The 27,678-nt window shown below is 40.8% G+C and overlaps 1 protein-coding gene across 5 annotated transcripts in view; it reads left to right on the forward strand.

Moving 5' to 3' along the window:
• Positions 1 to 27,678, forward strand: part of LOC132107118 (unconventional myosin-VI-like) — a 78,738-nt gene that overhangs the window by 6,412 nt on the left and 44,648 nt on the right. For all 5 annotated transcript variants that reach the window (XM_059513318.1, XM_059513319.1, XM_059513320.1 and 2 more), the window contains exons 2-4: positions 17,461 to 17,584; positions 21,993 to 22,062; positions 22,148 to 22,221. In XM_059513318.1, the coding sequence (XP_059369301.1) occupies positions 17,468 to 17,584; positions 21,993 to 22,062; positions 22,148 to 22,221 (261 nt within the window). In that variant the 5' untranslated portion in view covers positions 17,461 to 17,467. The remainder of the gene's footprint in view (positions 1 to 17,460; positions 17,585 to 21,992; positions 22,063 to 22,147; positions 22,222 to 27,678) is intronic.

Consider the following 27,678-nt stretch of genomic DNA (forward strand, 5'->3'; position numbering starts at 1 on the left):
TCCAAAGCGACTTACAGTGCATTTAGGCTATACATTTTTTTTTTTACCAAACAGTATTTGTAATATTAATACTGTCAACGAGTATTTTTTTTTTTTTACCAGTATTAATAATAAAAAAATAATTAGTTCTACAGAGGTGCCACAGACATTTAATGAGGCAGAGTTGGCATGCGTGCAATTCAATTCATAAATTCATGTGGAGATTAATGTTTTAAATATAACATTTTGAATACAGAAATATTAAATTATTTAAATACCTGAAATTATACCTAAAAATGAAACTGAAACCGCCAACAGGTTGCGGCAAGTCACTGATTTCTGATTTCACAGAAATCTTTGATAGCGACAGAAAACTTGAATCCCCGAGTAGTGTTATGTATATCATACTGCACCACAATAATGTATTTCTGATCATTTCTTTAAGCTAACCCAAACTTATATTTTGACGTGTAAATGATATGACGCTACTTTTACTCAATTGAAACTGACAGATGCTCATGAAGTGACTCTTCGAGGTAGTCTGAGCAGTTCAGATGTTGTTCGTGTTTATGTCCTCATGTAGTTAGACAACAGAAGCTGAAATCACTTTTGTATGAGGAGAAAACAAAACCGTGCGTCTGTGCAATTTACATGCACAGAGATACACATAACATGTTGGATTCATATTTAAATTGTATTTTTGCAGCTTCATATTTTCAGATACTAGTCCATATTGCAACTCTAAGTGTACTGACCAACTTTGATTAATTTATCCAAACTTATTCCATTTTATATGACTGGATTCCACATTCTGTTAGTGGCTTGTGATTTATTGCAACTTGAGCATGGTCTGCTGCCTTACCTTTGAGACACAACTGACGCTCGATCACTGAAGCAGCTCCAGGTGCAAGTGCCTTCAGAGTGAGAGTGACTTCAGCATTGATTGGCCAGACTCGTGACTCCCAACAAATCAGATGGGTGGTGGGTGGAGATTGCTTTAGGTCACAGAGTGGTGAGTTCTGTTCTGCATCAGAGTCAAATAGCGCAACTCAAAATTCATCAGAAGTTATTATATCGGCAAATCGGTTTTGAAAATGACCGATACTGATAATCATAAAAATGGCGATAATAAGCCACTAATTTTAAATTTAGTTGTAATTATGTACGACAGGATATAAGCTTTATGTATTAAAACACACGTTATGAATAATTCTAATGCATTATAGCCTTTGATAACCCCTTATAAAACATTATACATATAGGCTTAAATAAAGTTACACCAACTCTTCTTCTAAGATTTTGAATGAGTTTGTTGGAGAAATATTGTTTAGGCACAACAATGTGTAGCACTACTGCGCAGCTATCGGACAATTTTATGTTTTTTAATTTTATGTAATAAGTTATTTTCAGTCAAGTCTTTGTCAGAAGCAGTTTAACTGTCTTTGTTGACTTTGATGGGAGGAGTTCTAAACATTAGCTGGACTTCTTTATTGCTAGTGTTTTTGTGCGGTGGACAGAGTCCTCTCATGATCTCATGCACGGTGACAGTGAGCTCTCAGTCTGCCAGCTTGCTCTCAACAATCCAGATCTGTGTGCTGTGAGAAAGAGTGGGCCTGCAGTCAAATAACTCCAACTCAAACTGTTTCAGAGCAGCAGTTTCTTTCATTTACATTTATGCATTTAGCAGACGCTTTTATCCAAAGCGACTTACAGTGCATTCAGGCTAACGTTTTACCTATCATTCTTCCCTTGCTTTCCCTCTCAGGCCTTGAGACAGTTTGTTTATCTGCTGTCAGATTATTATCATGTTTGAATCATGAATGGAGGAGTTATTAGTTGTTTTAGATATCCATCTTGGTTTAGGAGAGTGATATGTCATTATTTAAAAATTAAAAACCAATGGTTGAATTTATTGGTGACACATTGTAATAATGTTTAATTAACTAACCCTAACAAATTAAATGTTGTTTTTCATTTAAGCTGTATTCATAATATGTGGTTTACCATTAATGTAAATTAATTTACAAATTAGGTCTGCACGATTAATTGAACGTGATCATGCACATCATGTCAGTAAAGCCGGTTCTGTGATCAGTAGTAAATATCCATCACTTGCTTTCAGGTGGAGCAGTGTTTACTACAGCGAGCCCTAGTTCGGTATTCTCACATAGCAAACAACCAATCACAGTTTGTTTAGTTTATTTTTAATTTTCGAGGAGTGGAAATGTCGCCAATAACACACCGATGTGTAAAAATCTCTTACATATTTTAAAGATTCTATGCCACAAACTTTAAATATTTCACATATTTTTGAAAATCCAGTGTTTAGTTGATCCTGATAAGCACTCGTCATCACAGTAGTAAACACGATGGCTTTCTACTTTCGTGAGGGGGTTTGGTGCCACGGTATCTTTGTTTCCAGAGAGAGCGTTAAAGAACACGACACAGACGTCTCACGTGTAGAATTCAACCAATCCAATGACGACTTCGACACTCCTGAAGTCTTTCCACTTTTGGGTCCCATACACATCATACGTTTAGCCAACGGTCCATGGCTGAGACTGAGCCTACTAGTTCACTGACAAGCTACGCAGAAAAATTGCAGACGATATAATCATACAATTATGAAATCGAAGAAATTGTTTGCGATAATGACAGCTGTTTGTGTACCTTCTCTTGAGCTACGGCTCTGTGCAGTGTGAGTAAATGCTGCTTCATCTGAGAGCACGTGAAAAGACTGCATTTAATAACATGTTTTTACTCCAAACTCACTTCACTTCTGAGTGTTTGAAATAAATTCTTCTGTGAGATGATATGTGGCTTCTTACACTGAATAAGGTACACAACATATTTCATAGTTTTCTAAGCAGTTATATAGGCAATGCATTTTAAATATACTTGAAATATACTATGAAAGCAGTTACATTTTCTGTTTATTCAGCTGCAGTAGGGTTTCTTCTTCGGGCGTATTAGGAGTTTTCACCCCGAGAGCGCCCTCTGGCCTTTAGATGGAGATTTACTGCGGATCACAGAACCGTGCTTCTCTGAAAGATATGCACGACAATCGCAGCTTCTGTCTAATCCTGATTTCAGTTTCATTTTTATTAATCAAATTAACCTATCACAAATATAAAAAATAAATAGACTAGTTCTCTCTTGTTGATTCAAGCAGCATTCTAAAAAATGGCCCTAAACAAATGCTCCTTATACGTTTACATTTACATTTACATTAATTTTACTTTTGCTTGATAACCAAATATCTCTTTCGCATGTAGTTTACAAAGCATGAAGGAGTAGTAGTAGTAGTTTTTGGGGCAAACCATACAAATTTATTTATAAATGGTATATATCAGTTTAGAATGATTTCTGAAGGATCATGTGACACTGAAGATTGGAGTAAATTTGCAGAAAATTCAGCTTTGCTTCACAGCAATCAATTACATTTTACAATATATTCACAAAGAAAAGATTACAGTGTTTTAATAAATATTCTATCTAATATATGCAGCCTTTAACAGTCATTTTGCATTATTGACACACTGTTTTCCTAATGAATGTTGTTCAGTTGCTTTGACGCAATGTATTTTGTTTAAAGCGCTATATAAATAAAGGTGACTTGACTTGACTTCACCTTGCTGAGGAACCCTCTATAATGTGAGTAAATCACAGGCATGTGTGAGGAAGTGTTCCTTCTAGGTGTTGCTGTCTGGCCGCTGTCTGGATGGTTGATAGGGCATTGCTGCTTATGTTGCTGGTGCATTTTGGTTGGTGACTAGAGTAAAGTGAGACTGCCAAAGATATTGATCTGGCACTTGTTTAACTTATTCAAACAGTCTGAGAGACTGAGATGTGTGGCTACACTTCTTCCTCTAGTCCTGAGATCATGTTGCACTTCTCATCCTGAATCATTGACTTCCTAATCCATTCTAATAGAGTGACATAACCTGACCGCTTGCAGCTTTCTCTAGTTGCAAACCAGTTAACATCAACAAGGTTTATGATGCATGGAGAAAATTAGGCTTCACATCCATCTTAAAGGTAGTTGCTTGGCTGGAACAAGAACCCTAGAGTTTTACAATCTTTGCTCCTGGGAAAGACAATAGTAGTTTTTTTTGTTTGTTTTTTTATACTAAAAAGCCTTGGGAAAATAACATCATGATAGTGCCCATTGGCTGATGACACCACAAGAACGTCCTCTAGCGGGGTCCCTTGGCAGCAGACAGGGACAAAATGAATCAATCTCAAGCTGTAACATTACCAGTAAATAGTGTTTTCTGTTAGAATGCAAAACAAGATTACATTCTGAAACTGATGACGCTTTTACTAAAGTCCGTACTGTACAGTTTGGTTTGACGTCATCAACGTCCTTGCCTGTGTGAATAGCGCAGTTTTGCATTTACCGGTAAAAACTATATTTTATATTTACCAGTAATTTTACAGGAATTTACTGGTATTACTGCATGAAAGGTGCTAATGTCATTACAATATAGCATAATAGGGTTGAAGATGCCATCATCCACCCCACCCCCACCACCGCTTTTTGAATGTACGATCACTTTTTTAGTTTAACTATCACTTTCGTTTCGTCACTAATTAATTTCGCGTCTCAGTGTGCACGGCATTTTTTTGTAACTTTCCATGCAGCTCCGCATCCGAAGATGCACAAGTTCAGGGCGATTCTAGCAGAACATGTACGTCAGTGTCGGCAATAGTGTGAAAACAGAAGCAGTCTGATGTGAAGCTCAAACTCCATCATGTGCTATTTGACGCTGTCAAATAGTTTTATCCAAGGATTTTTATTTGAAGTACGTTTTCTGTTTATTGTACAAAAATTGAATTCATATTCATTTAGATATTGTTTATTCACTATTTGCTTAAAGTTGTCTTGTGTTTGATGCGAAATAAAGCCAATAGTTTAAGATTGTTTTAAACAGTTTGTACGTAAAGAAATGATTAATTCATCAACTCATTCATCACGCGAGAAGTCTTGTACTGGCAAATGAGTTCTTCTCACCGGTGATTCCCGATGGTTTTAGAGGACAAGCGCACGAAGTCAGCGGAGGCTTGCGGAGCAGAGCCAGACGAAAGTATAAATCCTGCTAACGCTACACGAACTGCCCCCGCGTTTGCCCATCATGGTGATGTTTCACTGTACACATCATCCGATGCCAAATTTGTAGATATCACCCAACTAGGGCTGGGATAAACGATTATTTTTTAAACGATTAATCTAGCGATTATTTTTTCAGACCGATTTGATTTCGATTATCTCCCCATTAATTGACTACTAACAATTTATACATGTTGATTTACATATCTGAATGAAAAAAACATAAATTCCTTAACATTGCAATATATGTTTATTGCTCTTAAAATTACAAAATAAAAGACTGACTAAGAATGCATTACTTTGCACTTGTATAGAGATAGCATTCAATAAAACCTTGAAGCCTTGAAAACACATAGCTTACTGAAACAAGCTTACTGAACACATAGGACCTAGCTTACTGAAAAAAGAAGTTCTTTCAGATGAAAATAACAACAACTTGATGTCTAGCGTTCAATAAAAAAGGTCACCCAAAATACTTGTTTAGAGCAATTGAAAGAATACAGTATGTAAATGTAAACTTGAGGGCTTTAAGCTAATACAGAGAGTGTTTTTACAAAAAAAAAAAAAAATTAACAGTGGGAGCCAGCAGCCTGTCATGGAGAAAAAAAATCTCCGAATGCTCCACGTGAACTTTGGCGTTCCGCCCTTTTTCTATCGTGTCTAATGATTTTGGTTAATATGCACAAGGGAAGGAGAGAGCAAGAAGCGCTCGTGTAGTTTGAAGACTGTGAGTGCGTGAGCGCGCGTGAAACTTTGGCGTTCCGCCCTTTTTCTATCGTGTCTAATGATTTTGATTAATATGCACAAGGGAGGGAGAGAGCAAGAAGCGCTCGTGTTGTTTGAAGACTGTGAGTGCGCGCGCAGCCGGGGCTCTCTCTCGTACGCGCCCTGTCACTGTCACTCACCGATCAAATAAGGCTTTGACAGCCGCCAAAAAAAAAGATCAATGCAGAAAAACCCCTGGATTGGTTATATAACGTTGGACAGAATGTTGATCCGGCCATCGCGTATATTCAGCGCACATAAGGTAAACGTTTTGCAAACGTTTTTTAGAGAAATAAAAACAGGTCGACGAATCGATGCGCATATTTTGCATCGACGTATTTTTTGCGTCGACGTCATCGATGACCTCGACGCGTTGTCCCAGCCCTACACCCAACCCTACTGCATAATCATACAGCATAAGATACTTTTGATTGACGTTTTGAAAAATTGTGAAGTTACAATATTATGTATTTATGATTTTGACTGTCCCTGCTTGTACTTTAAGGAAGCAAAGTGTTTTCATGAATAAATAATTTTTGTTATTCCAGTTATTTATGAGAGAGCAATTGTGACATTGTAAAATTTGTAAATATATATGAAGAGTTCAGATGCAAAAGCCTCTAAATGCTGTTTGAAAGTTTCTTCTAAAATGTATTTTTCTTAGTTATTTCACTTCACCAGAGGGACTCACAGAGAGTCCAGAACAGGAGGGGGGGGGGGGGGGGGGCTCCGTCCCATATCTAGCAGCGTCCGGCGCCCTCCATGCCACTTCCGGCCGAAACGGGTGTGGCCTAGCCCTATAAAGGGAGCTCGAAAAGGCTGACTCACCTGATTTTTCATCTCTTCAGCGAAGCTCATGCATCGTTGGATCACGAGAAGAAGCAAGCGCCGTCAGATAGCATCTCAGCGGGACGAGCTATTCCTGAAGCCGCTGGCCAACGCCGCCTTCCACTGCCGTTCCTGCTGCGCGTTCCGGCGCCCATATCCTTTCTATTATATTCAACTGTTTTTTTATGCGTGTGTGTGTGTGTTCGCCCTGCGACACACACTCGTAAAAGAGCTTGCGTCTTTTTTAAGATGCCTTCTTGTGGTTCGTGCAGAGCCCCACTCAGCGAGCGAGACCGTTACGTCATCTGTGTCTCCTGCCTGGGTGAAGATCATGCAGCGCTCGTGTTCGCTGACGGCAGATGCCCTCACTGCGATCTGTTGCCAATGGTGACTCTGAGGACTCGCTTGCCTTTTTTCTCTGAGCCTGCATTCTCCGCTGCGCTGAGGCGCTGTAAAAAGCGCCGCTTCCACCGGATTCCGGAACCGTCTTCAGCTCACCGAGCTCGCCGGTTCGCCCTGCTTCACCGGCCTCCCCTGCATCGCTTCCCGATGGGCAGCGCCCGCTGTCTGCTGCCGCGTCTTCCGAGGAAGTCGATCTCAGGGCCGCGTCGGGGGAAGAGGACACGTGCTATCTGCTAGCTTCGGGCAGTGAAGGCTGGGCGAGCTCCAGGGATCTCGCGCCTTCTGCTCAGAAGCCCAGCAAACGAGCTGACATCGAGAAGGAGCCGATGCGAGTGCTCACGCTGGCCGCGACGAGCCTCGGCCTCGAGTGGTCTGCACCAGCGCCCCCCCTCTCGTTCCCGGCTGGATGGTAGTTTCCTTCGGATGAGCGTACTTCTCCGAACTCAAAGCCCGCCTCATTTCTTCCTGAGCTTCACAAAGAGGTGGCAAAGGCTTGGAACGCTCCATATTCAGCACGAACTCGTTCGTCTGTCTCACTAGCATTCTCCACACTGGATGATGCTAAAAACAGGAACTACCAGTCACTTCCGCCGGTGGAACAGGCGATAGCGACGCACCTTTGCCCGCCCTCTGCTGGACGGCGGACGAAAGCGGTGTTGCCATCTAAAGCCTGCCGCATGACGTCATCTCTGCTCGCGCGAATCTTTCTGCTGCTGGGCAGGCTGCGTCTACACTACACACGATGGCTGCAGATATTCCAGGGTGATCTCCTCCGTAAGCTGGACGAGATGGGACCTGAGGCTATCTGTCTCACGGATTTGAGGAGTGCTGCGCTACTAAATCCGCTGCACAGGCCATGGGACGAGTTATGGCTTCCGCTACGGTGGCTGAGAGGCATCTATGGCTGACGCTCTCAGACATGGCAAGCGTTCCGGTTCTGCAGCGAGTCGTGCTAGACCGGCCCCGCTAAGCTCTCAGCCACACCCCCCGCCTCCTGCTGCTTCATCGAAGCGCCGGTGTACGAGTTCCGCTGTGGCCGAGCTCTCACCCAAGCGTGCCGCTGTTTCAGTTCCAGGAATGGTGACTGTCTCAGCGTTTTCTGCAACGCGCAAGCCTGCACAGTTGCCCGCTTGCCTGCACACAAAAGCCGTTATCACAACAGAAAAAAAAAAAAAAAAAAACGTCATCACGGCTACCCAGATATTACCCGGAAAAGGTGTCATTTCTGGTGTCCCGGCCACGGCCGATGGTGCTATAAATGTAGTGGCGATGCCCACTGCTCAGTGCCCATCTCCACATATAAGCACAGCCCTTCACACAGGGCTTGCGCCCATAAAAGCGACTTAGGTCGATCGCGCACACTACATATCAACGTGCCCACTCCTCAGTGCCCATAAACACTGTCACACACGTCATGTGGTTTCTGTAAAAACAAAACCCGTGCACGTTCGTTCTGCCCAGGCAGAAAGCGAGTCTAAAGCAGTAAATGTGCACGCTTACAGCCCACAATTACTCACAGACAGCACGAGTCCCACGGGACCCGCTCAGCCCTCCCTCACTCGGTTAAGCACCGTGGAGGGGTCGAGGACGAGCGATCTGCCCGCTGTGATCAGCGCGCTCCCCGCCTCAAATGTCACAGGCTTAACGCCCATGATAGAGCACATCGAAGCGCTGCCTTTGCCCAGCCAACAGAGCGCGCTTCGCATCCAACCCCTAGCCATTCATGCAGACGCATGGTCAGCGCTTCCAGGGGTTTCGGATTGGGTGCTAGACATTATAAAGGGAGGCTACTCGCTACAGTTTTTTCGACGCCCTCCGCGCTTTTTAGCGCGCATCGAGACTACGGTCAAAACAGAAGTAGCACACCTACTTCGAGCCGAAATATCAAAACTGTTGAGCAGAGGGGCTGTAGAGCCTGTATCTCAAGCTCAAAGCGAAGGGGGGCTGTACAGCAAATACTTTCTAGTGCCCAAGAAAGACGGGGGTCTCAGACCCATACTGGATCTAAGACAGCTGAACAAAGCATTGGCGAAACGCAGTTTCAAAATGCTTACAACCAGGAGACTCCTCGCGCATATTCGCAGAGGAGACTGGTTCATGTCGATAGATCTGAAGGATGCGTATTTTCAAATACAGATAGCGTCGCGTCACAGGCGATACTTGAGATTCGCCTTCAAGGGCCAGACATACCAGTATACAGTCCTGCCGTTCGGCTCGTCCATGGCTCCTTGTACGTTTACGAAGTGCATGGACGCAGCGCTCGCTCCTCTCAGACTCAGAGGCATGCGAGTGCTGAACTATTTGGACCACTGGCTGATTCTGGCTCAGTCACGATCAGAGCTCATGGAACACAGGGCCATTTTACTAGATCACCTCGAGAAACTTGGTCTCAGTGTCAACTGGACGATGGGTTCGCTGAACCCCAATCAGACGATACTGGTTTTGGATATAGCTCTGGACTCACGCTCCATGACCGCGCAGCTGTCGCCACAGCGAGCGTTGGGCATTCAGCGCGCAGCGAGCTCTCTCCGCTGCGGCGCGACCTTTCTCGCTCAGAGAATTTCAGAAGATGCTAGGTCTCATGGCCTCAGCATCAACAGTTCTTCAGTTGGGCCTGCTCCGCATGCGCCCCTTGCAGTTCTGGCTGAAAGCGCGAGTACCGCGCAGAGCGTGGATATCCGGTCAGTTGCGTCTCAAGGTCAATCAGAGCTGTGTTGCAGCCTTGAAACCCTGGACAGCGAACGACTGGTACCAATCAGGTGTAAGCCTGGGGACTTCCTCGAATGTGAAAATGGTGTCGACGGACGCCTCCACTTCAGGATGGGGAGCGCTGCTCGAGGGCAGACCGTTCTTTGGCCTGTTGGCAGAACGGGAAAAGCTCCAACATATCAACTGTCTGGAAATACTGGCAGTAGAGAACGCGCTGACGCGCTTTTGTCCCCGAATCAAGGGCCGCCACGTCTTAGTCCGTTCGGACAACATGTCTGTGGTGTCCTACATAAATCGCCAGGGCGGTCTCAGGTCCCGAAACCTGTACAGGTTGGCGGAACGCCTCCTGGTTTGGGCTCAGTGCAACTTGCGCTCGATGAGAGCAGTTCATGTGCCTGAGCTACAGAATCTGGGTCCAGACAGACTGTCCAGAAACAACATTCCCACGGGCGAATGGTCTCTACACCCACAGACAGTCCAGCTTTGGCAGGGCGGAAGTGGACCTCTTCGCGTCCCACGAAAACGCTCACTGCACCGCATTCTTTTCTTAAGAGCGAAAGCAAGCTGTCACAAAGGTGCCCGCGCTGCCCGCTCTATGCTTTTCCCCCCGTCTCCCTCCTTCCGCAGGTGATGGAACGGGTGACGGAAACAAGATGCTCAGTACTGCTTGTAGCACCAGTTTGGAAGAACCAACCATGGTTTCCAGATTTGATGCAGTTAGCAGACACTGCCCTGTGGCCAGTGCCGTTGAGGAGGGACCTCCTCTCGCAAGCCAGGGGCTCGATTTGGCACCCTCAACCGGAGTTGTGGTCCCTCCATGTGTGGGCGCTCATCGGTTACCCGCTGATCTCTCAGTGGGAGTGCTAAATACTATCACTCAGGCTAGAGCTCCGTCGACTCGACGGCTATATGCCTCAAAGTGGTCGGTATTCTCCAGCTGGTGCACAGCTCGGGGACGTTCACCCCTTAGTTGTGAGGTGACGGAGGTTCTCTCCTTCCTACAGGAGCTGTTGGATAAGGGCAGAGCCCCCTCCACGCTCAAAGTTTACGTGGCGGCTATCGCAGCGTTTTCTGAGACAACGCTCGGTCAGTCAATAGGAAGGAATGATTTGGTCATCCGCTTCCTTGGAGGAGCTAGGAGGCTGAATCCTCCCAGACCTCCGTCAGTCCCTGTATGGGACCTCTCGACGGTTTTGGAGGCCATGAAAGGTTCCCCTTTCGAGCCTATCCGAACGATTAGCTTCAAACATCTGTCATTCAAGACAGTGTTCTTGTTGGCTCTCGCTTCAGTGAAGCGTGTGGGTGACCTGCACGCGCTCTCGGTGAGTCCGACGTGCTTGGAGTTTGGGCCTAATGACTCAAGGGTCGAACTCAAACCTAGGCACGGTTATGTGCCGAAATCCCTCAACACGCCGTTTCGGGCTCAGGTTATTTCCCTGTCTGCCCTGTCGGTGTCAGGAGAGGATGGAGACTCGAGTCTTCTTGGCCCCGTTAAGGGCTTTAAGAGCTTATGTGTCTTGCTCCGCTGTCTTTAGACAGACTGAGCAGCTGTTTGTCTCGTTCAGTGGACGTTCCAAAGGAATGGCTGTTTCGAGGCAGAGCCTATCCAGATGGATAGTTGACGCCATAGCGTTAGCTTACGCTTCCAGGGGCCTTCAGTGCCCACTGGGCGTCAGAGCACACTCCACAAGAGGCGTCGCCTAGTGGGATCTCCTTACAGGATATATGTATGGCGGCAGGATGGGCCTCGCCGTCTACATTTATCAGGTTCTATAACCTGGAGGTTCACGCCCTGCAAGGGCTGCTGTCGGTATAGCCGAATCAGGGCCCTGATTGGAACTCTGAGATCGCAAGCGCTATGCTATGCTGCCGACTGTTATATGGGCAGTATTGCGTAAGACCCGCATTACCACATTGGTCAGGCCTTGCCTTGACTGTGTGATGTCATATTGCCGCGCCTACGGACGCTGCTAGATATGGGACGGAGGGCCCCCCCCCCCTCCTGTTCTGGACTCTCTGTGAGTCCCTCTTGTGACTGTGCACTGTAAATCCTGGGCGTTGCTTCCAGGTTTATTGGTGTGTGATCCCTGCGCGCACGGCGCTTTACATGGGGTTCCCGTAGCGTCTTAGCTAAGACGCAGTACGAGAGAACTCCCATAAGAGAACGTACTCGGTTACTAACGTAACCTCGGTTCTCTCTAGAAGAGGGAACGAGTACTGCGTTCTCTGCCGTGCGCACAGTTCACTCTGGTTCGCTTCGACGATTAAATAAATAGGGTGACTCAGCCTTTTCGAGCTCCCTTTATAGGGCTAGGCCACACCTGTTTCGGCGGGAAGTGGCATGGAGGGCGCGAAGCACCCTCATTGGTCTGATGTTGCATCAGCTTGCGCTCGATAGGCTTGTGCAGTTGCCGCAGAGCAGCCAATGAGCGAGCAAGCCGTCTCGCCTATGGCTGTGTGCTGCTGCAAATGCGCTTTACAACAATTCAAAATTAAGGATAATTTTTTGCTTCAGTATTTAGTGAAAAGAGACTTTTCCCATAGCGTCTTAGCTAAGACGCAGTACTCGTTCCCTCTTCTAGAGAGAACCGAGGTTACGTTAGTAACCGAGTACGATCTCTAGCACTAGCTTGCTCTATTCTTTTTTTATTCCATCTGTTTTGTTTTTATTTATTATATTATTTAAAATCCCATGCTACGTGTACTGTGTTAAGCTAACTGAGACTTGTTATAGCACTTATATATCATTGCTATTGTTGTTGTGTTTGATTGCTTCCACTGTCCTCATTTGTAAGTCGCTTTGGTTAAAAGCGTCTGCTAAATGAATAAATGTAAATGTTGCAGCCTTATGTTAAACTGCTTTAAATCACATTTTTTCCCCCACATCAATCAACAATCCATACACCATAATGACAAAGCAAAAACAGAACTGTCAAAACTTTGTAAATTTATATATATATATATATAAAGAAGTACATTGCATAAGTATTCATACCCTTAACTTATTACTTTAGCTGAAGCACCTTTACAGCCTCAAGCTTTTTGGGGTATGACACAACAAGCTTTGCACATAAGAATTAGGCAATTATCTGCCATTATTCACCTCACTTGTTCACTTCTCAAGCTCTGTCAGGTTTGATGGGGGCAGATGCCCATTTTCAGGTTTCTTCAGAAATATTTGATTGGGTTCAAGCCCAGGCTGTGGCTGAGTCACTCACGAACATTCACAGAGGTGTTTATAAGAATCTTGTTTCTCAGAGTCTGAGGGTCCTTTAGGTGCTTTTTTGCAAGTTCCAAGTGTGTTCACTGAGGAGAGGATTGAGTTTGGCCACACCACCATAAAGACTGGATCGGTGGAGTGTTGCAGTGATGGTTGTCCTTCTGTAGGTTTCTCCCATCTGCATACAGTAAATGATCATGGAGCTCGACTAGAGTGACCATCAGGCTCTTGGTCACAGTCTAGACAAGGCCCTTCTCCAACAGTTGCTCAGTTTGTCCAGGAGGCCAGCTCTAGGAAAATTCCTGGTTGTTTCACATGTCTTCCATTATGGATAATGAAGGTTACATGATTCTCTGAACCTCAGAATTTTCACATATATCAATGCTGGACAACGATTATATTTTTTAATCCCGATTAATCGCATTGTTATGCACAAAATTCAATAATTCAAAAGTAGGTCACTGTGCTCTTTTTTCATTTAAAATTACTGTTATATGAACAAAAGCACAAAAACATTTGGTTTGCAAACACTTTAAACAAATAATGTGCTTTTTTACAGCAGTAGGCTATTCCTTTTACGTTGTAGCAGTTAAAATATCTCTTAGAACATTACCTAGAATATTAATGTAATCAAAATAAATATAAAACCAAAGCTATTTGTCACTGACAGCGTCAGTTAAGTTTACTCTCACAGCGTAGGGCACAGTGTCTTCTCCACATGATGTTAACCACACAGAAATTTTACTGTGTTTGTGGGCAGGCAAGTTAGAGACCTAAAAAGTGGGTAGACATTATGCAAAAATGTTACTTTGTGATGTAGAGCCGTAACAAAATAAGATTTTAATTCCTGACGACGCATTTCGGCGATCGTGAGCCGACTCTTTTTTTTTTTTTTTTGACAGACGATAACTTTTATCTATCATGTACTGTTGGCTTCACAACTTTGCAGATAGTTTATGTTCACATCTACATGACACAGTGCATGAAAGGTAATATTTGAAAATGGGGGCACTTTAATGCGTTGCGTGATAACGTTATCTTGCCCAGCCCTAATATATATAGGAGGAAGAACTTCTGTTGCACAAACCCCAGACTTCAACTCAACTAAACAGCTTTGAGATTAATTGTAACGCTGAGTGCAAACCAAAACCGTGGCCTGAATGGAGCAGAGCTCTGCATCCATGTTCAAACATCCGAGTGAAAGGTCTTCCCAGAAGAACAGAAGCTGTTCTAGCGGCGAAGGGAGGATTCATGCTTGTTGCCATGCACACATTTAAATATATCTCCATTGTATTCCATTGTTGACAAAATAGCATAGAATATTACAATGTGTAAATTAGGGGTGCACGATATATATCGGCCGATGATTAATGCGCATCTAGTCAAGCTGATAATGAAGGTGGTATTGCGCAGCTTGTCAGTTAACAACGGCTCTGTGTAGTAGCAGGTGCTCTATGTGCAATCACGCACCTGATGGTATTTACCGCTGATTAGAGAACCGGCTTTACTGACGAGATGCGCATAAATCATCGGCCGATATATCTCGTGCACCCCTAGTGTAAATTACAGAAAATAGACTCCAGTGAATGTCATGCTTTTTGTTTCTGTCCACGGTGTTCATTTTGATGAGTTTCTGTACCTCACAGTTCATGGTGGAGACGTGCTATCAATTTTAAGATATGCTTGGCTGTTTTTATTGATTTATAGGAGCCAAAATCTGTTACAGTCATCTATCTGGGTCAGTTTGATTAGGACTTTCATTTTGAAGCAACAGGATGAAATATATGTTCTTATTAAAGATGCTTTAATGTATGTCAGGTTATAATTTTGTGTAATTTCTGGCATTTGGTAAATGCCATTCAAAGTTGTGAACAAGTTTCTGAATGAAAATGAGTAAACCCAGACATGTAATGTCATTGACCCATGTCGTTTTAGTTGTTCATTCTTATAAGAATCATTGAGACAATGTTCTTCTTTTTTTTCTTTTTTTTTTTGTGAATAACTCTAATATTCAAAAATACTTTTAAAATAAATTTATGCAGTGACATGAAAGCTGTTTTTATGTTTAAAAAAAGCTATGTTAAAATAATTAAATTAGAAATACAATCAAAATTTGTGCACCACATAGTTGTGCGTGTATGTGTATTTCTCATATATATATAAAATAAGTATTGAACACGCCACCATTTTTCCCAGGTAATAGATTTCTAAAGGTGTTGTAGACACAATTTTCATTTTCAATTTATTTGTTTAGTTTTCTTTTTATGTATGGATTACTTGAGTTGATACCAACATCTGGTGAAAATTTCAAGTCAACAACACCTTTAGAAATATATTTACTGAGAAAAATGGTGACGTGTTCACTACTTATTTTACCCGCTGTATGTATGTGTACCTTAAACGTATTTATTTATGTAATGTGTTTTCATTATGTTAAACTTGAAGTACTAAATGAACTAAAACTAATAAATAAAAGTGAATGCAAATCATATAGACATAAAAAACAAAGTAATAAAAATGCCAATCACACAACAAAAATACTGCGTCAAAATACTAAAGTAAAAACTGGTATACTGGTAAAGTAAGACTGGTATATTTGGATATGTTATTATATTTTCTTGTTATTTGAAATGAACATTTGGCACATTTGTGTTAAACTAGATTTTCCCCTTATCTTTATCATGGGCATTTTTAAATGTCATTGACTCATAAATGGAAATGATTATACAGCAACACGAGACCAGGAAGAAATGATGGGTTCAGTTTGCACAGATCCAGTTGAACTCAATAAATTTTACAACATTGACAATAAGTTACTTTGTGAACTTTGGCCGTATTTTTTGTCTTTTTCTAACCTTGAGCTTGAAGAAAAGAGTTGGTCCGGAAACATTTCACAGAGCTTGTGTGACTTTAGTTTTTTAAGTTGAAATGACACAGAGAGTGGATGTTATTGAAGTCTCCAGGTGGCTCTGGACGTTGATGAGGGTGCTGAATACAGTGTGTTGTGGGTCAACAAGTACAGCTGGCGGGTGACTTTGTAGTGATCTTGCTCTGATGTGACATTCACGGACCCTGAGGCTGTTTGCACTGCCAGACTGGTTTCAGGAGAAATGATGGTGGACTTACACAGAAGTGTCTACTCTGCTCACAGTTTGACAGCAGGGATCTAATTTCAGGTCCATGTTTTTGACCTGGATGTGGGCTGATACTCTGGGAATGTGACCTACCTGTTCTGGGTGACCTTCTAGTCCCTGAAGTCATCATACTTTTTAACTGTGAAAACATGGCTAGTTATTGTCTTGACACACCTAAGGACAAACCTAGCCTATATAAATATGCCCCAGCTCTCCCACACTGACATTGCTCAGATCCAGTAGCTGCAATGATTTCTCTGACTGGTCAAGCTGTAGTAAGCAAGGCAGCTGAGTTATACGACACATTATGACAGATCTGGAGTAGATCAGTTAGCTACTTGACTGACGGATCATAAATTAAAAACAGAAATTAAAGCTTTGTGGCTTTTAGTCCATATTTCTTCCAGTCCATATTTTTTCCAAAACATCCAATGGGAGTTTTAAAGATTCATATTTCAACCCTCTACTTTGTGAGTAAATCACTCGCATATGTGAGTAAATCTTCTCTCTGGGCGACTAAATGATGTCTAATATTAGCCAGGGGCTAATAAATTCCAGTTTGTTAGTTGGAGACTAAGTATAAGTTTAGCTCAGATATATTTTCACTCGCTGAACCCTGTCTGACTGAGCGCTTCAGAGTTTCTCTCTCCGTCAAGCTATCTGTGATATGTCTCAGTTCATCTCAATGGATGCACACTGTACCTGTGTTTGACGTACCGTAAACTCTACTCGCCGTCGCTTTGGTGAGAGCGAGAGAGTCTTACATACGTGCAGAATTGAAGCACTACATGTAAATGTTAGGGGAAAAACAATTTCCTACAGACATCAGTGGTATTGGTATCAGTGATACTTGCAGTCAGTCTTGTGATTTGTGATTGGTTGACAGATTTGTGTCCGAGTTATGTGATATCTCATGTGATATCTAACAAGGATAAATTGTAATTAATATTATTAAATAAAATCAATGGTAATTTTCCAGCACTTACCAAAAGCTCAGATTTTTATTTTATTTTTATATTTTTGATGAGGCGCAATTAATTGTATGATACTACAAACACTACATCATTTTTGAATGAAATTTTGCACACAAAAAAAAAAGTTATAATTTCACCTCACAAATGTACATTTCAATGTGTAAGTGCATATATACTATTTTTCCTGGTTCTTTTTTAAACATTTTGATATTTCTAAAAAAAACATATCAAACATATCATCTCCATCGATGCTTCAGGCTAAAATGTTCAGTGTTTGTCAGTATTGTAGACCCAGTCATCCTCTGGCATGTCATGCATTCTGCTGTGTTTCTTCCTCAGCGGTGAAATGGATGATGGGAAGCCGGTGTGGGCGCCTCACCCCGCGGATGGGTTCCAGCTGGGCAGAATTATCGACATCAGTTCTGATAGTCTGACCATCGAACCTCTCAACCAGAAAGGGAAGGTGAGCATGAGCGTCTGCAAAAATACACAGTGTCACCGCACACAAGTACACAAACACACATGCTTCCAGTTACACAAGCTGTTATTATAGTCTTTTGCATTTAATATGTGTCAGAATGTAGGGCTGGGCGATATATCTCACGATATGATCATGCACATGTAGTCAGTAAATCTGGTTCTGTGATTAGCGCTAAATCGCCATCACCTGCTTTTAAATGGAGCGGCACTTAATAGAGCCGTAGATCACTGACAAGCTACACAATATCACATTCATTATCGAACGCGATTCATCTGCGATGATGAACGTGATATTGCGTAGATTGTCAGATTGATTTACCCTATATCCAGGTTATGTTAGTTAATAAAATTTTCAGCATGTAATTTGTAATCGATAATGGACTACTATTTGTAAGTAATTTACCCAGAACTGCCAATCAAAGTCTCTAAAGTCACATGCTCCAAAAATGAAATTATTTGTATTGTGCCTTTTTGGTTAATTATGTTTTTTAAATATCCCTTAACTTAACTTATAGTCACAATGAAATGGAAGCAACCTACAGACCTTTCTGATGTAAATCTGAGAGAAAGAGATTGTTGAAAAAAAGTGAGGCTGGGACCGTATTCTATTAATCTGTTAAAATATTGTAAAGACTTCAGCAATTTGACAACCAAAAGAAGATGAAAATAAATTTGTGACAAACAACTTTTTATAATTATAATGGTATAGCTCTAACCCTAAATGAAAACAAGTGATTAATATCAGTAGTAGTAAGATATTATTAATTGAAGGGTTTTTTGTTTGTTTTTTTGTAGTCTAATGATCAGAAAAAGTTAATAAAACGTATACTGCATTGGTCCATCTCTAGCGTACATGCATAATCAAGTGAAAGTAATTACCTAGAAAATTAAATAGCAAGTTACCTTAAGTATGAAAAATTACAGCAGCTTTTAGATCAAACATCTCCCAACATAACCTCCTGCCAAATCCCTCGGTATGGCTCTGGTCCTTGGCCAAAGCCACCTCAGGTGCAGCTGGTGAGGTGGGAGGCAGCTCAGCACAAATGTCCTTAGAGGAAGAACAAAACACTATTGCACCATGAATTTGGATAAAAAAAAGGAATATATATATATATCACTTACCGCCCAATGTTGTCCAACAAAACAATACATAAAGACTATGAAAACAAATAAAGTGAGTGTAACCATGTAAGCCTTTATATTATGTGCAAAAAAGGTTTAAAATCACATCTCATTCTAACATTGTGATGTTGCAATCTAAAAACTAAAATAGGGGTTTTAAAGTGGAAGTTAAATTCACTAAACTAAAAATGAAAATAAATGAGAACAAAAAAAAAACAGATTTGTGTTAGGCTATTTTGATTACGCCATTACAGTCAGTGCTATCATAAAAATAATGTCTTGTACAGTAGGTTTAAAATTCTACATCACATTTATTGTCCAACTACAAATATTTCAGCGAAATGAATATTTTAATCAGAATTATTGTGCTCCTATTTAATTGAGCTCTGTCTGTTTGCCACACAGCGGCGCTCGTTCACTGAAGTCTATGAAGTTTACCGGAAATTGCCAAATCAAAAGGCTCATGCACTTCTGACAGAATTTTTTTTTTATATTTCAATGGCTTTCTAACATTTACAGATGGAGAATACACCATTATGCATTCATGAAAACAGTATATCTCAAACACATTAAAAAGCGCGAGTAGCCTAGTTTATTTGTCAGTTGCACACGCAGCCTTTCTGTCAGAGCATATGATGGGCAGAGCCACTTAAACTAATATGCGAAACGAAACTATAAACTATGTATTACAAATTTTTAAAGGCCTTAATATGAAGCTTGTCACATGTTTAGAACAAATTGGATTATGCACTTTCTCCGCAGCAGCTCAGTCTGTGTCCTCCACTATATTTTCAGATGCACTCGTATCAAACTACTGTATTACTGTAACTATTGTCCCTGTGGCTCAGTGGTAGAGCATTGCGTTAGCAGCATAAAAGGTTGTGGGTTCCATTCCCAGGGATCACATGTTAGGTAAAAAATGTTAGCCTGAATGCACTGTAAGTCGCTTTGGATAAAAGCGTCTGCTAAATGCATACATTTTTTTTTATCTATATTGATATAAACATAATCGCCTCATATCGAATCGCTTATAAAGAAAATATCGATATAAATATAAATAAATAAATATATGCATTTAGCAGACACTTTTATCCAAAGCGACTTACATTGCATTCAGGCTAACAATTTTCTCCTAACATGTGTTCCTTGGGATTCAGATTATATCAGAGGGTTTAAAACCAGTTTTATTGAAAGATATTCGTAAAACTGGATGGCAGTTATATAACAATATCTGTATTTCTTAGTTTTAATGTAGAGCAGTTGTTCTCTCTTGGTTTTGTTTTAGATTTCAGTAGAGAAAATTGCACAGTGAGTTATGAAGGAATGACAAGATATGACAATTGGTTTCACCTCATTTGATAACATTTATAAGCTTGAGCTTATTGTTTGGCAATTGTAACTTTGCAGAATTACGGCTAGGTGCATCTTACTATTTTCCCTTCTGTGCGAACAGACCTGACTGCCAATTTTGAGCTTTTACCCATTATGAAACACTGAAAACATTTTTTCATGCACAGCTTTGTAAATCTACCGCTCCATGGCATAATTCACATTTTATCTAAATTTGAGAATGTGAATTTGTAAAGAAAGTAAACTTTTCTAAATGTATGGTGGCAAGAAAATAAGATACTGTACCTCAAAATGATGACAAGAAAACATGTCTCTCTTTTTGATTATAAACCAGTACTTATAATAAATCAATTGGCATTTTAAATTACATATTCTAATGAATCCTTCATTCACTGAACTCCCTGAATCCATCAGGACGGTTAATGAATCATTATAAGACTGACATCTGAGCTGAAAGTTGTCATTGCTTATAGCCTTGTCCATCTTGAAATGTTGGAATGCACATCTTGGAGCTTTATAAAACTTTATGTAAAAAAAACTTTAATCATTACTGGCTCATTGTTCATCTGAATGTAGTTTTAATGTTTTATTTGAATATATATCTTAAATAACGTTGTCATATGAACAGTTACTTAATGTTTTACAAACCTTAAGTACACAAAACTTAATTTCAAGACGGTCGCCATAAAAATAATGAGGGAAGGGTTAACGGGAGAGATGGTTCTGTAGAAAACGCAGGAAGACAAACGTGACCTATGCCTCAGGCTGATAATAAAAGTGCTCACTCACTTACTAATTGTCAAGGAACACTAGTGAAAATCGTAATTAAAAACTATATTCCCAAATTAAATTTTGGATGATTTAATAGCTTTTATTAAAATGCTTTTGACTTAAGAACAAGGAACTAATAATATGATCTCATAATGAATTTCCTTTCCTGTTCTGTTTCTGTCAGAAACATTTTTGCACTTCACAGATTCTTTGCAGAATGATTTAAACTCTTCGGATGAATGCTTCTGTTTTCAGAGCCACTGCAAACACATCCTGTTGCCCATATGGAGTCTAGCCTTCTCTGGAGCTTGACAAAGATTACAGTAGCAATAACTCTGTGTGTTTGTGTGTGTGTGTCTTCACATGTGACAACTACAAGACAGTGTTGTGCGCAGCATTACATCTAGCCCATGTGATTTGTGTGCAGTGTGATGTCCCCAGGATGTGAAAGCACAATGGGCCGCCTGTTGACACGCTACAAATGTGTGTGTGTGTGTGTGTGTGTGTGTGTGTGTGTGGTACACACTACTGTCTGATAGTAGAACAGAAGCATGGAGGTGGAATACGTAAAGCAGCAACCTTCACTCTTGTTTTTGACGTGTTTGCTATGTAATTGCTTTTCTCTAATCGCACATATTAAAGGGACACTTCACCCAAAAATTTAAAGTGTCACTCACCCTCATGTTGTTCCAATTCTGTAAGGCTTTTGTCATCTTTAAAAAAAAACAATTGAAGATATTTTTTAAGGAAACCTGAGAGATTATTGCCCCTTTATTGACAGGCCATGCAACCAAAATTTGATGCATCAATAATTCATTAAAAAAATTGTTAATTAAGGTCTTCAGAAGAGACACAATGGCTTTAATGATGAACAGATTTAATTTAATGTATTTAATTATATTTAAATTAAACCACACACATACATAAAGCACATCAAATTAATGCTGTAACCATGGCTTTAACATGGGGGACCAGTGGAGGGTCTCACATGTTGCATTACATATATTACAATATCTTTATTTGAGTTTAGAAAATGAACATGAGTTTTTTGTTCGGAAAGACATGAGGATGAGTAAAGCATGAAACTAACACAAGTTGTCATGTTTTCAGCATGCTGTACGTTTAACATTAATGTCATTGTGTTCCAGAATTTTCAAGCTCCTGTCAATCAAGTCTTCCCTGCTGAAGATGATGTCAACAAACATGTGGAGGACAACTGTAAGTGTTACTGTGTTTGAAATCTTCATGGTATGTTTTGGATAAAATGACTGCATTGACTAATGATTTCATCTGTATGTTACAGGCTCACTGATGTACTTGAATGAAGCCACGCTACTAAATAATGTCCGTGTGCGCTACAGTAAAGATAAGATTTATGTGAGTATTTATTCTGTTGCAAATGTTGTCATGAAGATTCTGTATGTCCCCTGTGCTTCATGTTATTTACCCTATATGGCAAGATGTCTTGAGTACTGTGGCTGAGAGAGCTCAACTCGCTGCAAATGAGAAAAAAGACATGCAAATGGAATAAAAACACCTGCAAATTAAGAAAACATCTTCATCAGTTTGACTAGCAACATAACCAAATACAGAAACGCGCTACAAATGCTCGCAACACAACCAAATACAAAAACATGTTGCAAATACTCAAAACACAACCAAATACAGAAACGCTTTGCAAATACTTGCAACACAACCAGATGCAGAAACTTTCTGTAAATTCTCGCAAAACACAACGAAATACAGAAACATTCTGCAACACAATCAAATATAGAAATGTGCTGCAAATAATCGCAACACAACCAAATACAGAAACATGCTGCAAATACTCACAACACAACCAAATACAGAAACGTGCTGCATATAAAAACGGACTGGTGAGTCTGAATGAACTGTTTCTGTTATAAAAATGTTAGTTACTGTACAAACCAGCTCCTGGCTGGCTCGCCAAGATGTAACGGGTCTTTGGGACCTGTTAGTCAATATTATGTAATTAATATTAGCTATAATAAGTTGAATAGGTAGCTATGGAAATAAACAATATAGGCTAGTTAAACACAGAAGTCTAAATTCAGCTACAGGAGCTGGTGGTCAGTAATACAGAAACATGATTTTAAATTTGGTGCAGCTACCATGTATTGAAAAGTGATTAAACAAAAAAAAATTTATAACCAGAAATAATGAAGGAAAAAACATAGGGAAAACTAAATATTTACAGACTGCAGTTAAACAGAGTATAATCAAGTGCACTTTGAAGTTATTGTTCAAGTAAGATATGACAACAGAAATTACAGCAAATACCACACACAAGAACAAAAAGAAAAAGAGGAAAAAAACTGTCCCAGCGATGTTTGGTTTCTTGAAGACTAACACGACAACCCACAAGAGTTTTATGAGAATTTATATTAATAAGTCCATTGATTATTGTCCAGGGAAAGGATGTGCATGTGGGACGGAAGCGCTAGTCTATGGAGACGTGTGTTGGGGACAGGCTGCAGACAACCTTCCTACCAGACCACTAGGATAGCTGTTCAGTAGATGCTGCTCAGATGTTAGGCTCCTAGCCATAGTAATTCAGCTCGCCATCATTCATCTCTAGACAGAGAGAGAGAGAGAGAACCTGGCCTGAGGCTAATTTGGAACTAAGTTTGCATTAAACTTTAGCCAATTCCACACTCAAATATCATTTCTATGTGTACACAATTCTAAATCATTACAAAATCATTAAATGTACAAGCTACAAATAATAAACATTAAGTGCCTGACAACATAGTCAAAAGTGCAACATTAAAGTTATATTGCCTGCACAAAGTTCAAATAATTAATCCAACAGTACTGTAATCTAATTTTCATAATACATGTTAACACACTTAGTGCAAACAAATATATTTATAAAGCAAAAACAGTGGCAGACTTCACAACAGCATAAAAGGAATCAACTAGAGCAGCCAATGTTAAAGCTAACACTAATGCTAATGTTCAGCTCTGCTAACTTAATATGTTAGCCTCTAGCAAGTGGTTCATTCATTCGTTCAGATTACTCACCAGTTCCTCTATGTAACATAACCTGATGGCGGTGACGAATTCCCTGCAGCCAGTTAAGTTGTTCTAAAAGTTACAATGATATGCTTAACTTAAAAGCATGAATTGAGCACAAGAGTGAATAGTTTGTATGACACAGACCTGTCCACAACTGTCGATAGGCTTCCCCACACCTTTGAGTGAGGAAGACGCCACAGTCTGATTAAACACCTGTGCTCAATTGCGTGATTGGCTAAGCACAGTCAATTGACTGGCACTACTCCACAAAGGCAATTTAAAGGGACAGGGACAGCAAAACCAATATACAAACATTTAATATATATTTTGACAGATTTTAACCTGGGTTACACTCACAACACAACCAAATACAGAAACGCTCTGCAAATACTCGCAACACAACCAAATACAGAAACGCTCTGCAAATACTCGCAACACAACCAAATACAGAAACGCTCTGCAAATAGGTGAGCGCTACCATCAGTCCTGTATCATGCCAACAGTAAAGCATCCTGACACCATTCATGTGTGGGGTTGCTTCTCATCCAAGGGAGTGGACTCGCTCACAATTCTGCCCAAAAACACAGCCATGAATAAAGAATGGTACCAAAACACCCTCCAACAGCAACTTCTTCCAACAATCCAACAACAGTTTGGTGAAGAACAATGCATTTTCCAGCACGATGGTGCACCGTGCCATAAGGCAAAAGTGATAACTAAGTGGCTCGGGGACCAGAATGTTGAAATTTTGGGTCCATGGCCTGGAAACTCCCCAGATCTTAATCACATTGAGAACTTGTGGTCAATCCTCAAGAGGCGGGTGGACAAACAAAAACCCACTAATTCTGACAAACTCCAAGAAGTGATTATGATAGAATGGGTTGCTATCAGTCAGGATTTGGCCCAGAAGTTGATTGAGAGCATGCCCAGTCGAATTGCAGAGGTCCTGAAAAAGCCGGGCCAACACTGCAAATACTGACTCTTTGCATAAATGTCATGTAATTGTCCATAAAAGCCTTTGAAACGTATGAAGGGCTTGTAATTATACTAAACTAATATTTATGTAATTCTCAAAACTTTTGGCCACGACTGTAGATATGCTCTGCAAATACTCGCAACACAACCAAATACAGAAACGTTCTGCAACACAACCAAATACAGAAACGTGCTGCAAATACTCACAACACAACCAAATACAGAAACGTGCTGCAAATACTCGCAACACAACCAAACACAGAAACGTTCTGCAACACAACCAAATACAGAAACGTGCTGCAAATACTCACAACACAACCAAATACAGAAACGTGCTGCAAATACTCACAACACAACCAAATACAGAAATGCTCTGCAAATACTCGCAACACAACCAAATACAGAAACATGCTGCAAATACTCGCAACACAACCAAACACAGAAACGTTCTGCAACACAACCAAATACAACCCGAATTCCGGAAAAGTTGGGACATTTTTTAAATTTTAATAAAATGAAAACTAAAGGAATTTCAAATCACATGAGCCAATATTTTATTCACAATAGAACATAGATAACGTAGCAAATGTTTAAACTGAGAAATTTTACACTTTTATCCACTTAATTAGCTCATTTAAAATTTAATGCCTGCTACAGGTCTCAAAAAAGTTGGCGCGGGGGCAACAAATGGCTAAAAAAGCAAGCAGTTTTGAAAAGATTCAGCTGGGAGAACATCTAGTGATTAATTAAGTTAATTGATATCAGGTCTGTAACATGATTAGCTATAAAAGCTTTGTCTTAGAGAAGCAGAGTCTCTCAGAAGTAAAGATGGGCAGAGGCTCTCCAATCTGTGAAAGACTGCGTAAAAAAATTGTGGAAAACTTTAAAAACAATGTTCCTCAACGTCAAATTGCAAAGGCTTTGCAAATCTCATCATCTACAGTGCATAACATCATCAAAAGATTCAGAGAAACTGGAGAAATCTCTGTGCGTAAGGGACAAGGCCGGAGACCTTTATTGGATCCCCGTGGTCTTCGGGCTCTCTGAGAGACTGCATCACTCATCGGCATGATTGTGTCAATGACATTACTAAATGGGCCCAGGAATACTTTCAGAAACCACTGTCGGTAAACACAATCCGCCGTGCCATCAGCAGACGCCAACTAAAGCTCTATCATGCAAAAAGGAAGCCATATGTGAACATGGTCCAGAAGCGCCGTCGTGTCCTGTGGGCCAAGGCTCATTTAAAATGGACTATTTCAAAGTGGAATAGTGTTTTATGGTCAGACGAGTCCAAATTTGACATTCTTGTTGGAAATCACGGACGCCGTGTCCTCCGGGCTAAAGAGGAGGGAGACCTTCCAGCATGTTATCAGCGTTCAGTTCAAAAGCCAGCATCTCTGATGGTATGGGGGTGCATAAGTGCATACGGTATGGGCAGCTTGCATGTTTTGGAAGGCTCTGTGAATGCTGAAAGGTATATAAAGGTTTTAGAGCAACATATGCTTCCCTCCAAACAATGTCTATTTCAGGGAAGGCCTTGTTTATTTCAGCAGGACAATGCAAAACCACATACTGCAGCTATAACAACAGCATTGCTTCGTCGTAGAAGAGTCCGGGTGCTAACCTGGCCTGCCTGCAGTCCAGATCTTTCACCTATAGAGAACATTTGGCGCATCATTAAATGAAAAATACATCAAAGACGACCACGAACTCTTCTGCAGCTGGAAATCTATATAAGGCAAGAATGGGACCAAATTCCAACAGCAAAACTCCAGCAACTCATAGCCTCAATGCACAGACGTCTTCAAACTGTTTTGAAAATAAAAGGATATGCTACACCATGGTAAACATGCCCCGTCCCAACTATTTTGAGACCTGTAGCAGAAATCAAAATTGAAATGAGCTCATTTTGTGCATAAAAGTGTAAAATTTCTCAGTTTAAACATTTGCTATGTTATCTATGTTCTATTGTGAATAAAATATTGGCTCATGTGATTTGAAAGTCTTTTAGTTTTCATTTTATTAAAATTTAAAAAACGTCCCAACTTTTCCGGAATTCGGGTTGTACAGAAACGTGCTGCAAATACTCACAACACAACCAAATACAGAAATGTGCTGCAAATACTCACAACACAACCAAATACAGAAACGTGCTGCAAATACTCACAACACAACCAAATGCAGAAATGCTCTGCAAATACCCACAACACAACCAAATACAGAAACGCTCTGCAAATACTCGCAACACAACCAAACACAGAAACGTGCTGCATATACTCACAACACAACCAAGTACAGAAAATGCTGCAAATACTCGCAACACAACCAAACACAGAAACGCTCTGCAACACAATCAAATACAGAAACGTTCTGCAAATACTCACAACACAACCAAATACAGAAACGTGCTGCAAATACTCGCAACACAACCAAATACAGAAACGCTCTGCAAATACTCGCAACACAACCAAATACAGAAACGCTCTGCAAATACTCGCAACACAACCAAATACAGAAACATGCTGCAAATACTCGCAACACAACCAAATACAGAAACGTTCTGCAACACAACCAAATACAGAAATGTGCTGCAAATACTCACAACACAACCAAATACAGAAATGTGCTGCAAATACTCACAACACAACCAAATACAGAAACGTGCTGCAAATACTCACAACACAACCAAATACAGAAACGCACTGCAAATACTCGCAACACAACCAAATACAGAAACGCTTTGCAAATACTCGCAACACAACCAAATACAGAAACGCTCTGCAAATACTTGCAACACAACCAAATACAGAAACGCTC

Source organism: Carassius carassius, chromosome 27 (assembly GCF_963082965.1).
Source record: "Carassius carassius chromosome 27, fCarCar2.1, whole genome shotgun sequence".
NCBI lineage: Eukaryota > Metazoa > Chordata > Actinopteri > Cypriniformes > Cyprinidae > Carassius > Carassius carassius.